The sequence below is a fragment of the Tenrec ecaudatus genome, chromosome 11 (assembly GCF_050624435.1).
Source record: "Tenrec ecaudatus isolate mTenEca1 chromosome 11, mTenEca1.hap1, whole genome shotgun sequence".
Classification (NCBI taxonomy): Eukaryota; Metazoa; Chordata; class Mammalia; order Afrosoricida; family Tenrecidae; genus Tenrec; species Tenrec ecaudatus.
In genome coordinates this window covers 71,640,356-71,657,658 of record NC_134540.1, presented here as the reverse complement: position 1 = coordinate 71,657,658, position 17,303 = coordinate 71,640,356, and the positions used below count along the sequence as shown (strand labels likewise).

Sequence of the window (17,303 nt, the reverse complement as noted above, 5' to 3'; positions counted from 1 at the left end):
ATCTTTGAGAAGGGCCCCAAAAATATCAAATGGGAAGCAGATGCCCTCTTTAACAAATGGTGCTGGAAAAAAATGGATATCTACCTGCAGACAAATGAAGCAAGACCCTTATTTCACTCGATGCACAAGAATAAACTCAAGGTGGATCACAGACCTTGAGGGAAAACCTCTATTAGGGCCATTAATGATGGAATTGGGACCAACCTGAGAACTTTGGCACAGGGAATACATAGGCTATCAGAAATAGGAAAGGACAAAAATTGACAAGTGGGATATACAGAAGATAAGACACCTGTGTACACTGAAAGAATTCACCAAGAGAGTAATAAGAGAGTCCACTGACTGGGAAAACATCTTTAGCAATGACACATCAGACAAAGGCCTTATTACTAAAATCTACAATAATCTGCTAGCTTCCAAAAAGAAACAAACTAATTGTCCACTGAGGAGGTGGGCAAAGGGCCTGAACAGAAGTTTCACAAGGGCAGAAATCCGAATGCTCAATAAACATATAAGAAAATGTTCATGATCATTAGCCATAAGAGAAATGCAAATTAAAACAATGAGATACCATCTAACACCCTCAAAGAGAGCCTAATTCAAAAAAATCAGAAAGTAACAAGTGTTGGAGGGGCTGTGGGGAGACAGGAACTCTCATCCACTGCTGGTGGACCTGTAGGTATGTACAGCCACCATGGAACTCAATTTGGCGATATCTAAAACAGATGGAAATTGAGCTATCATCCGAACCAGCAATCCCCTTTTGGGACATATACCCAGAAGAAGCAAGAAACAAACCATGGCCAGACATCTGCGCTCCAATGTTCATCGCAACACAGTTCACAATTGCAAGGAGTTGGAAACGATCCAAATTTTCATCAACAGACAAATGAATTAAAAAACTGTGGTACATGCATATGATGTAGTACTATGCATTGCTAAAAAGCAAGGGTGACGCATGAAGCACATCACTGCATGGGAAGAACTGGAGGAAATCATGCTAAGCAAAGTAAGCCAAGTACAAAAGGACAAGTACAACATGGGTCCACTGAGGTAAGCTAAAAAAAAAAAAAATTCAAAAGGGGCATAGGGAAAAAGCTGCCGTTTACAAACATTCCTGGGGTGAGGTCCAGGTAGTATAACAGGGGCTGGACCAAATCCAGGGATACATATGGTAGCCAACTAAAAAGGGGGGGGGGAGAAAAAAAAAGAAATGGGTAGCAAGGGAACAGGGCACTAACCCACCCAACGGGAGGGTATGGTTTATATTTCCACAGGGAAAGAGGGTCCAGACTTCAACCTGGTGCTTCCAGATGTGAATGCAGCATACCAGCATGAATAGGGAACCAGTGCTGAGGTCTGAGCAGCCAGTCCAAATCCCAACTATGTGGACATTCCCCCTCCCCAAGAAGAATTTACTTCAGAGGACAGCACTGAAACTATAGTTCAGGGAGAAGGCATGTCTGATCAGAGCGCACTGGAGCAAATGAAAGGGGAGGAAGAGAGACTGGAACACATCCTGGCCCACCAAGCCTTGAGGATGATCTCCCTGCTCAAAGCTGCCAATGCACAGAGAGGACCGTAGTGCCAGCCCCACTATGAGACATGGCATCCCTCACTGACCCATAGCCTTACTGGGAACAACACTGCCAGGGATTAAAAAGGGATACTCTCTAATGATGCAGAAATTAATGCCTTGACAGACTCTAACTATTCTAAGTCTATATCTTCCTATAAATAGTGTTGCTGGTTGTCGGATGTGCCATTGAGTCAGGTCTGACTCATAGTAACCCTCTGTACAACAGAACACAATACTGCCCTGGTGCCCCAGCACCTCACGATTGCTCTGTCTGAGCTCTATGAATCGAGCTTCAAAATGCGTGCAGAATAAGATGATGGAGCCAAAATGAGAAATGCACAAATCTACAACTCCAGCTGAAGACTTTAATACTTAGCTCTCAATAACTTATAGAGTAATTACACAGAAGATAAGTAACAATATAGAAGACCTGAACACTATCTAACAACTTGAGGTCACTGAGATTTATAATCTACTCTACCCAACCAAAGAAGAATGCTTTTATTCACATCCTGGGACGTAAAATAGGTCTCAAGTTTATAAGAATTGAAACCATGTAACGTATTTCTATGTCCACAAGGAAATTAAAATAGAAATTAATAACAAAACGCTATAGGGAAAATCCACCAACATCTTGAGAATAAACAACACATTTCCCCATAATCCTTTGCTCAGAGAGAAAGCACAAAAGAAATTAGAGCCTATTTTGCAGTGAATGTAAATGAAACACAAATTATCTAAATTTGTGCGAGGCAGCTAAAGCAGTAACCAGAGGGAAATTTATAAAATTAGCTGCTTATGTTCAGTTGAGGAACTCCAAATCAATGACCTATGCATGCCATTTTCAGAAAGAGAAACTCAAAATAATAAGAACAAAGGAGATCAGAGGGATGTAGTAGAAACCAATGACACGGAGAAAAAAAAACCTAGAGAGAAAACATAGTATAAAACAAAAATGTTGCCTCTGCAGAGAACAATAAAATGGATAACTGTCAGCCAGAGTGATTAGAAAATAAAGCATCAATTGTCAATATCAACTCTATATGTATGTAAAGACACTGGATGTATCATTTAAAAAAAACCAAAAAAACCTCCCCACAAAGAAAAAAGTCAGGCCTATCAGGAGGGAGGAGGCTCTGGTTTTCGAGTCTACACAGGCTGAGTCCTGTTCTCAACCAATCTGATACAGTATCGAATCTATGGAACACAGGCATCAGTGAGACTGTGCGCTTTAGAAATGAGCAAACTGGTTCACAAAGACATTACCTAACTTTCTCAGGGCCACCCCGCAGGTGGAAATGCTGGGGTAAGAACCCAGTTCTCTCTGTCCCCATGTGCCCTAAATGAATTTGTTCTTTCTGGTCTAAATTTGGCATCAGAGGAGGCGAAGGGTTGAGTTGACAGGTGTTAAAGTGGATGATCCCCACTGAGCTGCCCTGAGGTTACAGTATTAATACACCAGACCCGTGAGCATTGCTAGATTTTAAGATCCAGCAGGACTGAGAGCAGATGAAGTTATTTTTAGCAGAGTTTCTAAAAACAGGTACTATTTAATTCTGTTAAAATCTTTCACAACGCTGTAGCAATTGCCTTGTAATACAGTATTGAAGAGAACAGAGAACAGGTGTAATATAGCCTGTCTGACCTGTGGCCCACAAGAATGGCAAGGTGTGAATGGAAACATTTCTTAGCCTCCTGCTGTAATGCACAACCATTGTGATAAGCATACCCACCACTTGCCATCTTAAAGAAACTGGCATCAAGGCTGCTTAACATGAAAACAAGTGATGGCTGATGGCTATCAGCAAGTCATCACATGACACATTCGACCTAGCAATGCGTACTGGCCATTTCTCTTGATCAAGCCGTTACTAAAAGGTTGGCAGATTTCAAATCCAAAGAAAATTGGAACTGTTATACTATTCTGAAAAGATACCAACCTGCTTTCAATTTGAGCCAGGAATGTATGAATTCTTTCGTTGTACCACTGGCACTTCTCCTTGGTAACATGGACATGGACCAAGCTCCCGTCCTTCCAGGGGGCATGGACAAACCTGCTGCAGTATTTCGCATGGACTGTCTTCCTGATTGTCTCCTGTTTAAAGAAAAAAAAGGACAAAAAACAGAAAGAAGACACTTAGAATCCTCCACCACCCCCCACCCAGTTCTCCAAATGGCACCTCAGTGTCTTAGCACTTGCCCCATGATAAAGTTATTAAATTGTTAATTCAACCAAACATGTGCTGGACTTGGTCCTCGTGGAGTTCTGTATGAGGTGTCAGTGACGGCCTGAAAGATAGATGAGGTCCCCTCCATGCCTCAGTGAAGCCAATGATTTGTACAGAGAGACAATGCATACCCACATACACACATCAACAAAGATGCATATACAGAAAGGACTGCAGAGCAGTAAACACCCAGTCCGTGATGTGGGTGGAGACAATGAGGGCATCAAGTCCTGTAATAAAGGAAGGTCTTTCAGTGAACTGGAGGGTGAAAGGGACCATTCTGAAGGATTTGAGGATCACACAATACATTTTTCCATTGCACCCCCTGCCCAAAATAAAGGGGAAAATGAATCAAGAAATCCTCCCCACATCTAACACCTTCTACTGGACGTACAGGGCTGGCCCCAGGACAAAAGCCTTCCACAGAGAGAGTATTCATTATGTCTGCCACACGTCAGCATTCATTCACTGTTTATGGAGCGCTACTCCACCCAGGTGCTCTTCTAGGCACCCGGAGCTTAAAGTAAAACAAAACTCACTGCCATGGAGTTGATGCGGACTCTTAACAACCTATTAGACAGGGTGGAAGTGCCTGCCGCTCCAGTTTCTTTAAGTCTTTCTCCTACAGAGCAGCTGGTGGTTTGGGGCCCAACATATAGCCACTCCGCCACCTGGGCTCCTTGTAGGCGTAAGGACTACCATCCATAAAAATGACCCAATTCCTGCTCTCGTGGAATTTACATGGCAGTGGGAAAGAAATGGAGGGAAGTGAGTGGGGAAAAGTTAAAAATCTCAAAGGAAACCTTGGAGAGAAGGTAACAGTTGAGCAAAGGCCTGACGGAATCCAGATGATGAGCCTTCTATCTGAGGCTAAGTCAAAAAGAATGACCACAAGGTCATATAAACCACTCATACACAAAAACACACAAAACCAAGTTATGCTATTTGCGATTGTTTCCCACAGACCTTCCTTCTAGGGCCCTACACCTCTGAAGATGGTGCTTCCATCTCTTCACCCTGCTCACAGAATCTTGCTCGCTTCACTTTGCATCACACCATCATCAACCCAGCAGTTTGGGCACCCCCAAGGAAATAAAATCATGTTCCTTTTCAATGGTTTGTTTGCTTGTATTTTAATTCAGGGAATAAAAGGAACTTGGAAAGGGCATGATCAGGGTTGGGGGTGTATGAGGTAAGGTGTACCTATGAAGTTCTCATCAGACAGCTTTAGCTGCTCTTGAATGAGCAATGCATTAATGTGATGAGAAAAAACATTCTTACTCAATGAACTTTCCTGCCCTTTTACTAATTGATGAAGCGTTCGATTTTCTTGAAACTTCTGTATAACAAGCCCCCATGATTAAACCTTGGAATCCACAAAACAGTAGCTCTATGAGGGGGTTCCTCCAAAAGACGGAATTCCCCCCTCCAAGCGATGCTTTTTTTTTTTTTAATAAAACAACCTTATCACCTTCAAAGTACTCTCCATGACACTTAATACATTTGTCAAATCTGCAATTTCATTCTTGGAAACATTTTTCAAACTCATCCGTTTGTATGGCTGACAGCGCCTCCCTTGTTTGTTCGTTTTTTTTTTTTTCCTTCACCTCTTCTAAGTCTTCAAATCACCATCCTTTCATGTCCCTCCTCATCCATGGAAACAAAAAGAAGTTGCATGGAGTGAGGTCAGGTGAGTAAGGTGTGTGAGGCAAGAGAGGAATGCTGCTTTTTTTTTTTGATTTGGGGTTTGCCAAAAACTGGTGCACTGAGATGGCTGCATGATCAGGTGTGTTGTCATGGGGGCAAAACCAGTCCCCCATCTGCCCCAAATCAGGCCTTTTTATTTTGTTGCACACTTTTGTTTTTTCTCTATCAAATAATCCATAGTTATATTCTGCAAAGGATTACATCACACAATCAATTCACTAATGATGCAAAGTTCCGATCTTTCCACACTGACAGATAAGCACACATACAAAGCTTGTATTCACAAATATATTTTTGCTTAAAGACAAAATTCCAATTAACCACAATGGGAATTTAGTTATTTTAGTGTAATCACTACCCTAATATGTTGTCAATAAAAGTTAAGCAGTTTTATCACAAAACCAGGAATATGTTCAATGAACATGCATTAATAATCTGCACAACTTAACATTACACCTAAAAACGTTTGGTGGTTTTGAAATTTCATGACACAGATTACAAAAAAGAACTGGAAAGGTCGATTTTTAAATATTTTCAGTAAAAAAATGAGTTAAGCCTTTTAAGTTTGCATATTGGGCTGATGATTTAAAATATCAAGCTGGCCCCAATGTGTCAAACGTGACAGATAAATATTTACCACAACTAAACAGGCTTTAGTTACAATGGTACCAAGTTGAGCAGTCCCTCCTATCAAAAACCGTAGGAGGTTTCATTTCTCAATGCAAACATGTCTTTGTAAACACTGTGATAAAGTAAACTTGGAAACATACACAGAGCCAGAACAAAGATGAAAAATAATACACAAGTCAAATCTTATTTCTGACCTGTCAGCATAAAACCTTCTGGCTCCCAAACAGCTAACACTATCCCCCAAAGGAAAACTAAGTTAACAGAAATAGAATGACTTTACTAGGGGCATTTTCCTACAAAATGCTTTTCACTACACACCAAGGTAGGGCTTCAGCTCTGTTAAACTTAGGGCTTTCGACCCACTGATTGGAATTTGCGTGTCAATCACAGATTGACTGGCAATACAATTCCCCACACAGGGTCAAAAATAATAAACTGGTTTGAAGTCCTGGTTAATCTCTTTCTCTAGAGTGTTTAATTAGCAGAGCACCAAATTTATAAACTGTTACAGTAACCCAATATGTTAAACACATTTTTCAAAGTGAAGCAAACTCCCCCGCCCCAATTGTTCGAAATGCCATGGTTAGTCTTTAAAGGTATGTGGCTACCAATGAGAAGTGAGGAAGGGAAGCTTTGAGCATATCTTGTACTTACATCAGGTTAAAGTGCAAAATATCTCCACATTTCTGATATTTCAAGAGGCGAACATATCACACACATCATAAAGAAACTGAAGTGACAATAGAACTAGTACTGGGGGGAGATCTCTTTAAATATACATTTGAAGACTATCAACTACCTTTTCTTCATTGAAATCTGTATATGAATCGAATTCTCATAGAACCTAAGATTTTAAGTGTTTGAATCTCTTCCCCAGGATCAGAAATCCCAAAATTAGTACTGGGGGTGGGGGCATGGGGGTGGGGGAATAACATTGCATGACAGCGAACACTAAGTTCATAAAGAACCTCTTCTTAAAATAAGATATTATGGAAGAAAATACCATTAAAATAATAATCCTATGAAAACTGTTTTTAAGCACAGAACAGTTGAGTCTTGGTCTTCATGAAGACCCTATAGTTTATATCGAAAACTATAAATATACAAGACTCTGGGGAGGGAAATAAGTCAGAATACATATTAAATCATTCTGTAGGCTTAAAAAACTTTGGGTCAGAGGGAGAAGGATGGCCAAAGCAGATTTTCACTTCAGAATACAGAACTATCTCAATTGATGTATGTATGGATTGTGATAAGAGTTGTATGAGCCCCAATAAAATAATTTTTAAAAATACAGAACTATGAAAAATCCCTGAGTCTAAATCGTCCTCCAGAATTAAACCACACTTTGGGGAAAAAAACAAAAGTTTATTTTAAACGAAAGAAAAAGTACTGTATAATTTGCAATCCCTTCCAAAAAGGAAATCGTAAATTAAGGGGGAAAGGTTCTTAGAGTGCAAACCAAGTGTGGCTTGGGGGGGCGGGGGGACTGCACAGCATATCCAAGATTCTGTCCATAAATTTAACGATGGTACATCTTTAATATTAAAGAACTAGGCTATAAAACGGTTCATTTTCAGAATTGTTGTTTAGTGAAAGCTCATTTGTGCTCATTTGTGGGTGCATAATAAAGTTCCAGGGTTGGTTCCCTGTCCAGTATTTCTCAGTGACCAACTCCCAGGTAAACGAGCCATTGAATCCAGGGGACTGGCCGCTGACTGTTGCTACGTAAATGGTGTGCTGCTTCTCACTGGCTGTTTTCAGGTTCATCTGGTTTGATTCGCCTTTGCTTCGAAGTTCTTCTAGGGCTAGCCTCCCTGCTAGATTCCTGGATGAATGAGCAACCGTGGCGTTACCTGGGGTCTTTAGGCATCTTGTCTGTGTACTGTCATCCTTTCCCATAACCCTGGGATGAGGCCTGAACACGAACTGCATTTCCCTAGCACCATCCATGACTCCATCAGCTGCCGCCGCTGCATTGTTATCAAGCTGAAACCCAGAATCATCGGGTGTTTGGTCCTTTTGTCCCTAGGTCCTGCTTCCTGATTGTTATGTGTAGATGCATTCCGGCCGTGTGGACTGCCACTGTTATCTTCTGCTCCACGACCATTTTCACTCTGTTGCTTCTTGTGGCCCCGCAGTTGGTTCAAGGCCCGTATCTTCATTCCTTCCTCAGGGCTGTGACTGGGCACTGGCTATTGTGCTTGTTGATCCTGGCTAACACTCCTCGTGATGCGCCTCACATTCATCACGACCTGGATACACTTTTGCGGGTGAGGGCATCAAAGTGTGGGTCTGACCTGAGCAATACTTTGGAAACTAGCTTTTTCCAACCAGTAGGGCAGGCTTTGGTGCCACTTCGGAGGGCCTTGATAATGCATCTGAAGTGTACATTTCTTTGTAGTCATGGTGTTCTTCCAACATGTCCAAACAGATCGGGCACCTTAGTTCGCTGTGGACGCTTCGAGGTGCAACCACAATTTTCAAACCACCCGTGATTGCCTCCTGAGGTGTGCGTTGTAATTCATCCCAACTGAGTTCCCATGTTTCGCTTAAGGCCTGAGTTCCATTGGCTCCACAGCCTGAGTCATAGCAGCGCCCTGTCCCCATCCTGGGCTCAGCTGCCCACCAGGAGCCTTGGTTTCCACAATGGATCTCAGAAAATATAACAGGGGCCGCTCCATATTCATGAGAGACTGCGGGGAAGCCAGCTCAGCTGGCCAGCACTTCAGGGAGGGCGGGAAGGAGTGAGAGAGGGGTAGGGGCGCAGAGGGGAGGGGCGGTGCCTTGTCTGTAGCACACTGTCAAACACTGTCTTTTCAGAACCTCTAAATAGAAAGCATGATTAACAGTCTGACCTGGTGGAAGGAACTCCAAATGCACAATTTCCCTCACATCAAAGAAACAACGAGCATCATCTTGATCTTTGATTTCACTTGACAAGCTTTTTTTGAGCAAGGTGAGAGTGGCATTGTCCACTGGCTTAAGAATAGCTCCATGTCTCCTCACCAGTAATGACTTTAGAAAATAGTCTGGTCACTTCAGAGCTGTTTTTTCAAAGCATGAATGTTTCCACTCTGAGTTCTTTGCTGGTCAACCAGAACCCTAAGCACAAATTTCCCAGTAACCCTTCTCATTCATTAAAATTCACTGAACTGAGCTCCAAGATAGTCCAGATAACTTTCCCATCTCTTCAATCTCTTATCAGACTTTGAGCAAAAGTGCACGTATTTTGTTGACATTTCTATCCATTCAGGAAGTTGACAAACGTCCAGAGCAATGTCTGTCATCAGTCGACATTTCATCTTTGTTGAAATTAGAAAACCAGACATACACTTGAGTTTTTCCCATAATGTTGTCCTTGTAAGCTGTGTTCTACATCACAACAGTTTCTGCGCCATTTTTCCCTGAGCAGGAAACAAAATTTCACAGCAGCACACTGTTCTCTTAAATTGGCCTCACAAAAAATTAGGTTCGAAATGCTTTCACGAAAAAAATGTACTGTGACCAGAGAGAAGCTTCTCAGGCAACTCCACTGGGTGCACTAACTCAGAGCGAGTGGCTCAAAGCTCGCCTAGCAGGATAAATTTAGACTACAAAAGCTCCACCCAGCATAGCTTTCTCCAGGTTTTCGGGGGTAGCCCCTCATACTTAGATGAACTTACCTCTCTACCTTGAATAGAATTGGTCCAGCATATCCCTCTGAAAACACTGGTTGATTGAACCTTACAATTTGAATCCTATTGGTTAATCCAAGATTATCCCCGAGTATACTTTGTTCTACAAAATCACCGCACTAGCTTCAATCTTGCTTAAAAGACAGATGGAACGGTCAGCCCTGGTAGCTGAACTTCATGGAGCCCTTCTGGGCCCTCTGGAGCCAAATGCTTGGGGAGGCCGAGCTGCTCACTGAACGAACACGGAAACTGCTGCGCCTGCATCCAGTGTCTGAGGCATCAGCAGTAATTTCATAGCCGTCTTCTCACCACTTTCTAGACTTCATCCACAGTCTCTTCATCTAGGGAATTCTGGGTTGATGGTTTTCCCTTGCTTGGCTCATCTTTAGATCTTTTCAACCTTCCTTAAAACGTTTGGTCTATCTAAAAACCATTGCTTTACGTGAGGCAACATTTCCACAAACTTGTTGCAAAACCTCAAGGATTTGGGAAGAGGGTCACTTCAGTTTTGTTAAAAAATTTTTATATTAGCCCTGACCTAAAAATAATTTTTCCATGGAACAAAAATATATCTACCCCACACCTTTTCACGATACCCTAATGAGACAACGGCAAGGGTATTACTGTGAGAACTTGTCTATAGCCATCCACCTAGTGTTCATCTCCTCCCAACCTGGGATTCACTAGGTCAAACTTCTGTCCATTTACCCCTGCATCCACCAGCCTGTGGCCCTCCTGCTTCATCATCCTACTTCCTGTTCATTAGCTTCCACAGCTACACAAGGGAGAGAAACTTTCAGCTTACATGTAACCTACAGATTTGAACTGACTGGACTGACTTATTTCTACAACTGTGTAGGCCATTTCTCCCCTGCCTCTACCAATATCACATATCTATACTTTCATAGTTCAGTTGTATTTCAAAAGAATTGTATATACATCACTAAGTCCTGTATTCATTATTTGTTCCTCATTTCCTTTCATATAATGGGAAATATAACCCCCCAAATTTTCAACCAACAAATGAAAATAGATAATATATTTTTAAAAGGAAAGACAAAAATAAGGGCAATATTAAAATAAACCAGAAAAGCATCTTCAAGGGAAACAAACAAACAAAAACAGGAAATATTAAAAACTAGAACAAATACAAAATGGGTCAGAAGCTCTAATGACCAGGTACCACATTATAACTCAATTCCATCAGCCAATTTATAATAGTCTCTGCTTTATAGCAAGGTTATCCATATCCCTCAACTGTGGAAAGAGGGAATGTAACAGAGGCTTAATCCATTTAGGGTCCCTGCAGATGGATTTTGAGCTCCAACTGTCATCCATAGCCTTCTGCCAATTGGGTGTTCCCCACTTAATTCTGATACTTTTCCCTCCTTTGGATTTGGATTTTATTACATATCATCCTTGGATCACACGAGTGGTGTGCTTCTTCCCTGTAGACTTAGTTAACACCTACCTCACTGCTTGTTTGAATACAAGTCTTTTTTTTTAATTTAATAAATCATTTTATTGGGGCTCATACAACTCTTATCACAATCCATACATACATCAATTGAGTAAAGCACCCTTATACTGAATACAAGTCTTTGAGATCCCAGACACTTCTCTTTTCGACAGCCAGACACCATCAGCTTTCTTCACCACACTTTGCTGTAGCATCCATATCTTCAGTGATCTCTTCATAAGGGTGAGCATGAAGCAGGGCCATGCCATAAGAACGAACTGTTCTTGGATTAGAGCTAGAATTAAAAGGGAGCCCAACATCCATTCACTTGTCTATGGATTATGCATGCGTCCGGTTCACTTGACAGGCCTCATTGTCATTCTATGACAAAAACCACTGTCAATCATCCCCTTGGAGTACAACATTCTATTGATAGTATCATTAATTCAGCCAATGGCATAGAATTTAACATTCTGATGAGAAAAAAGAAGTTATGCAAGTACAATCTCCAAACTGATATCCATGAGTCACTGATTTGTACAGATTGAACTCTTAATGATTGAGCTCTGTTTACCTTGACCATTGAGGTTTGTGCTAGTGGAAATTCTTCAGTAACATTCCTTCACAAGGGTAGAAATTTTCCTATCGGATTCATACATGTCAGAGTAAAGTATTAGACTAGTAAATACATGGTGGTTCCAGGCCATCTTTCATTTAAGCCATTTCTTGATATAAATCTCTTTCTACATACATACACATGTCACTGGTTTTGTTTCTCCAGAGAACCCAACCAAACACACAGGTTTAAGCATATATCGTTTGGAATAAGCCCGTACATGTATGAACTGTAGCTCTAGTAGCAATACATTTTTACTTAGCCTTGTGTGTTTCGGGTTAAAGGGCACAGTGCTTCGGTTAAAGAGCCCAGTAAGCACAGAACCTCTGGACAAGACTTTGCTAAGTCTGTTTGCAGACTGCAAAGAAAGTCCGTGTAGTTGAAGTAAAGCAATGGGGGGAAAGAAAGGCAGCAAGCAGATCCCATAGGCCTGGCAGCTGATGAAACTGACCCTGCTGGTCTTCTGAGAGAAAGGGATCATAGGAAGGCTTTAACAAAAGGAGTGGCAGAGTCTTATTTCTAACTTCAAAGGGTTCCTCAGCTGTGTGGACTGTAGACGGTCAAAGACAGCAGCAGGTCAGCTAGGGGGCATTGTACAGGTATAATTGTGAAAATGGAAAGAAGTAGTCATATTCTAAATCCTGGGTTAGAATATTCTAAGAACCATCCACATGGGATTGAAATCACTAAGAATGAAATCAGGTGTTGGAAGCAATGTCTGCAAGCTAGGAGTTCATTCAATCTTTGATCACTAGGGATGGTGACTTGGTGCCCAGTAGGTAACAACCACAGTAGTATCTGTCTATACTGCAGTGATACAGGCCATTGACATGGGAGAAGGGAAAGAGAATGGACAAGAAGCATCTGAGAAGTACAAGGAAGACTCGACACACCTCGGGTCCTTAGGTACAAGAGCTATAGAAGAGAAACCAGTCCTCAGCCTAAAGGACAAATACAAAGAGAACATTGGAGAACCTGAAGATAGGAAATGTGCTAATGGCTTCAAGTTCCAGAGGGTAGAGTAGAGGGATTTTCGGAGTCAGGGAGCAGTTCAGGAGGATTAATAAAGGAATGTTCAGCTACAGAGAGATGGGAGTTCAGGAGTTCAGTGGTGACTGATGCAAACAGGGTTCAAGGTTGGAATTGGTGCTAATGAAGCCAAGAGAGAAATAAATGGAAATCGCATTTCTACTGCACTGCACAGATCTCCCTCAGCAAAATGGTGGCTCCACGTTCCTGGGTTCTCCCCACTCTCAATCCCATGGCAGTCCCACACACAAACACAGTAGATCGTAAGTTATGGGAGGGTAGGTTCTGGGTCAAGTGCATAAGATGGTGGAATGGGAGAAGCACAGTCTATAGCTTTACAGACCCACGTCAAACCCTGCCTCTGCCTGCCAAGATAACTTAGGTGAGTTACGGAACCTGCGTAAAGCACAAATACTCACCTTGTGTGTAAATCAGATAATTATTCCATGAGCGCTTATTTATGATTCTGGAATGATAAAAAGAAAGAAGCTAACATCTACTAGGTATCTCCTAAGTGCCAATGAGAGAAGCGCTAATGATTGAGGAAATGACTGGGGAAAGAGGAGGTCAAATAAATGAAAGGACATGCATTTTTTGTTTTTCCTAACACCTCCCATTTTACAAACAGTAAGTAAGTGTGGCCTGAAGAGGTTGAACACGTTGCCCACTCATTCACTCACTCTGAGTCACTTCTGATTCATAGTGACCCTGTAGGACAGGGTAGAACTGTCATGTTGGCTTCTGAGACTGTAACTCATTGGCATTTTAAAGTCAATTCCAACCCTATACACAATAGAAGGAAACATCCATTCTCAAAATTGTTTCTATGCCCAAGCCCCTTGTTGCAGCCACTGTGTCGATCCATCTTGTTGAAAGTCTTCCCCGTTGCTCCTCCACTTTACCAAGCATGCTGGTCTTCTCCAGAGATTGGTCTCTCCTGACAATATATACAGAGCATGTAAGATGAAGTCTTGCCACCCTTGACTCTAAGGAGCACTCCTGCAGTAGTTCTTCCAAGACAGATCTCTTTGTCCTTTTAGAAGTCCATAGTACTTTCAAAATTCTTCTCCGGCACCACCATTCACATGTATCAATTCTTCTTTGATATTCTTTATTCAATGTCCAACTTTCACATGCATATGGGGCCATGGAAAATGTGAGTTGGGTCAGAGACACACCTTAGTACTTGCTTTTCCATACCCTAAAGAGGTCTTGCGCAGCAGACTTGCCCAAAGCAACTCACCTTTTGATCTCTTGACTATTGCTTCCATGAGTATTGATTGAAGATCTAAGCAAGATAAAATTCTTGACAATTTCAAAACTTATCTCTTTATCATTATTATCTATTGGTCCAGTTGTGAAGATTTTAGTCTTTTTTATATTGAGTCATAGTCCTTTCTTGCAGGCTATAATCCTTGATCTTCATCAGCAAGTACTTCAAGTCTTTCTCACACGTAGCAAGCAAGGCTGTATCATCTACAGATCGCAGGTTGCTAGTAAGCCTTTCTCCCATCCTGATGCCACATTCTTCTTCATATAATCTAGCTTCTTGGGTTATTTGTTCCACACACAGATTGAACAAGTATGGTGAGAAGATACAACCCTGATGTACATTTTTCCTGATTTTTAAATCATGCAGGATTCCCTTGTCTTTTCCACACCACTGCCTTTGGCAAACTGGAATTAGCACAATAATTTTTTTATTAACCATTTTATTGGGGGCTCTTACAAATCTATGACAATCTGTCATTCAATTGTATTAAGCACACTTGTACATATGTTGCCATCAACATTTCCAAAACATTCTTTCTACTTGAGCCCTTGGTATCAGCTCCTCTCTTTTCCCCTCCCTCCCTTTCCCTCCTGTTAGTCTGGGTTGACTAGAGAAACAAATTCACAGACACTCATATATGTATAGGAAAGAGCTTTATATACAAGAGCAGTTGAATATTGAGAAAACATCCCAGCCCAGTCCAGGTCAACTCCATAAATCCAATATTAGCCCATATGTCTGATACCAATCTATAAAGTTCTCTTCAGACTCATGAAACACATGCAATGACTCTGAATGCAGGAAGATCACAAGCTAGGGGGTACAAAGTCTTATGGATCCAGTGGCGTTGTAAGCATCTCAGCGCTGGCAGGGGTCTCCACGTGGCTCCTCCAGTTCTCAGGGCATAGGGTCTATCACTGCAGTGCCAGGTGTCTTGTCAGTAGAGAGTATCTCAGGGAGTGAGCAGAAAAAGGGTGTGTTTCCCGCCTCCAGGGAGGAAATTAGCAATTCCCAGAATCCTCAGGAGAATGCTATGCCCACAGAGAGGGCTCATTGGCTATCTCCTGATTGACAGACTAGCCTCCACCCCTACACTCTTAATCCTCAAGGCGACACCAGATTATGCAACTACCACACCTACCACCCTCATGAATGCTTGATCAGTCATTTCTTGTCTTACATGGTCCATTGTCTCCTTTCACCCACATTTCTGTTATTCACCCCTGAGGGTGGGCTATATATCCAACCTGGGAGCACAGTAATTAGATATAAAACTTGTTATAATCCCAATTCACTCAACATGATCAAGTAAGAGCCAGGATCAATTCGGTATTAGAGCTAAATGTGAGACTACCACCTTGTTATGCCTTCCTGGGAAGCTATGTTCAAAATGACAGGGATTCATATTTGTAAACATCCAGTGTCAAATATACTTTAAAATTGAAAATTTAGTTATGTATCATTTCCTGAACTAATAACATTACTGAATAATGTCTACCAAACCAGAAATTTTTGCTGGGAGAAGAAACCCACAAATGAGATTTTCCCTGCACTGAAGCAATTACTCTGCATCCTAGCAGAAGCCAGGAACAAGTATTGCCTCAAATCAGCATATTCATAATTCAATCTTTATAGTTTCTTCCTTGCAATTCAGAATTAACACGAGACGGTAAGGAGGCAAAACCACAATATCACCTGGGTAATGTACCCCTAAGGGAAGGGTCTTTCCTGGAGAGACTGTGGGGAGCTCAATAGGTGACAAACACAGTATTGAATGTCCAAGAGACGGATTTCTCCTCTGTAGGGTCTACAAATCAACACCTATGAGAATACAGAAAAGCCAAAAACAAAACAGAACTCACTGCTGTCGAGTTGGTTCTGACTCACAGTGACCCTACATAGGGTTTTGGAGGGGCTATAAATTTTTACCGGAAGAGGTAGCCTCATCTTTATCTCATGGAGCAGCTACTGGGTTTGAACGACTGACCTTGCGGATAGCAGTTGAACGCGTACCCAACAGCACCACCTTTTAAAGAAAATCTTGATGTCTTCAGCCAGTACTCCTCACTGGGCTGCTGTTGTAGTTGTTAGGTGCCATCAAGTCGTTCCGCTCCTAATACCCCTATGTCCAAGAGAACAAAACACTGCCCGGCCTGGGCCATCTTCTCAATGGTTGTTATGCTTCCGTTCATTGTGGCAGCCAGTGTGCCAAATCCATCCCCTTGAGGATCTTCATCTTTCCCCATGATGTCCTTCTCCAGGCACCGTCATTCTTGAAACATGTGCCCAAAGCATTTGAGACAACGTAAGTCTCACCGTCCTCATTGCCTGGGGCCATTGTGGCTGTACTTTTTTCAAGACAGGTTTGTTTGTTCTTCTGGCACTCCCCAGGGCTTTCAATATTCTTTGCCAACACCAGGATTCAAATACACGCCTGCTTTTCCAGCCTGCCTTAGTCAGGGTCCAATTCTCACAGCATATGAGGCAATTGAAAATGCATGGCTTGAGTCAGGTGTGCTTAAGTCCTCAAAGTGGCAGCCTGGCTCTTCAACACTTTTAAAAGGTCTCATGCAGCAGATTTTCCCAATGCGATGCATCATTTGATTTCTTGGCTGCCGCTTTCATGAGCATTTATTATAAGTATAAGCAAAATGAAATCCTTGATCATTTCATTCATGTTTCCACGTATCATGCTGTGTATTGGCGCACTTGGGATGACTTTGTGATGCTGGTCTGTAGTTTTCTCTCCTTAGGGTGTCTTTGACTGGTTGGTATCAAGGTGGTGCTGACTTCACAAGCTTGGGAGGGAGGGTTTTGTTTTCTTTGTTTGTCCTTTGCTATATTCTGGAATAGCCGATGTAGAATTTCTGACAGGTCTTCACTGAGTATTGGCAGAATTCCCCTCGGAAGCCGTCTGGTCCTGGGCTTTTCTGAGTTGGAGGTTTCCTGATGACATACTCTACTTCTTCTGTAATGGGTCTATTACGTTTTCTGTCAGTCTTCATTAATTTGAGGAAATTGTTTGGTTCTAAAATTTTGTCCATTTCATCTAGATTTTCAAAATTGTTGGGGTACAGTCTTTCATAGCAATGTATTATTATTCCT

At 41.9% G+C, this 17,303-nt stretch overlaps 1 protein-coding gene and 1 pseudogene across 1 annotated transcript in view; both read right to left on the bottom strand.

Annotated features, from left to right (window-relative positions):
- VWA3B (von Willebrand factor A domain containing 3B) overlaps nucleotides 1-17,303 on the bottom strand; it is a 245,586-nt gene that overhangs the window by 134,131 nt on the left and 94,152 nt on the right. The window contains exon 9 of the mRNA XM_075562679.1: nucleotides 3,520-3,674. Within this exon, the coding sequence (XP_075418794.1) occupies nucleotides 3,520-3,674 (155 nt within the window). The remainder of the gene's footprint in view (nucleotides 1-3,519; nucleotides 3,675-17,303) is intronic.
- Nucleotides 7,745-16,360, bottom strand: LOC142460768 (E3 ubiquitin-protein ligase RING2-like; annotated as a pseudogene).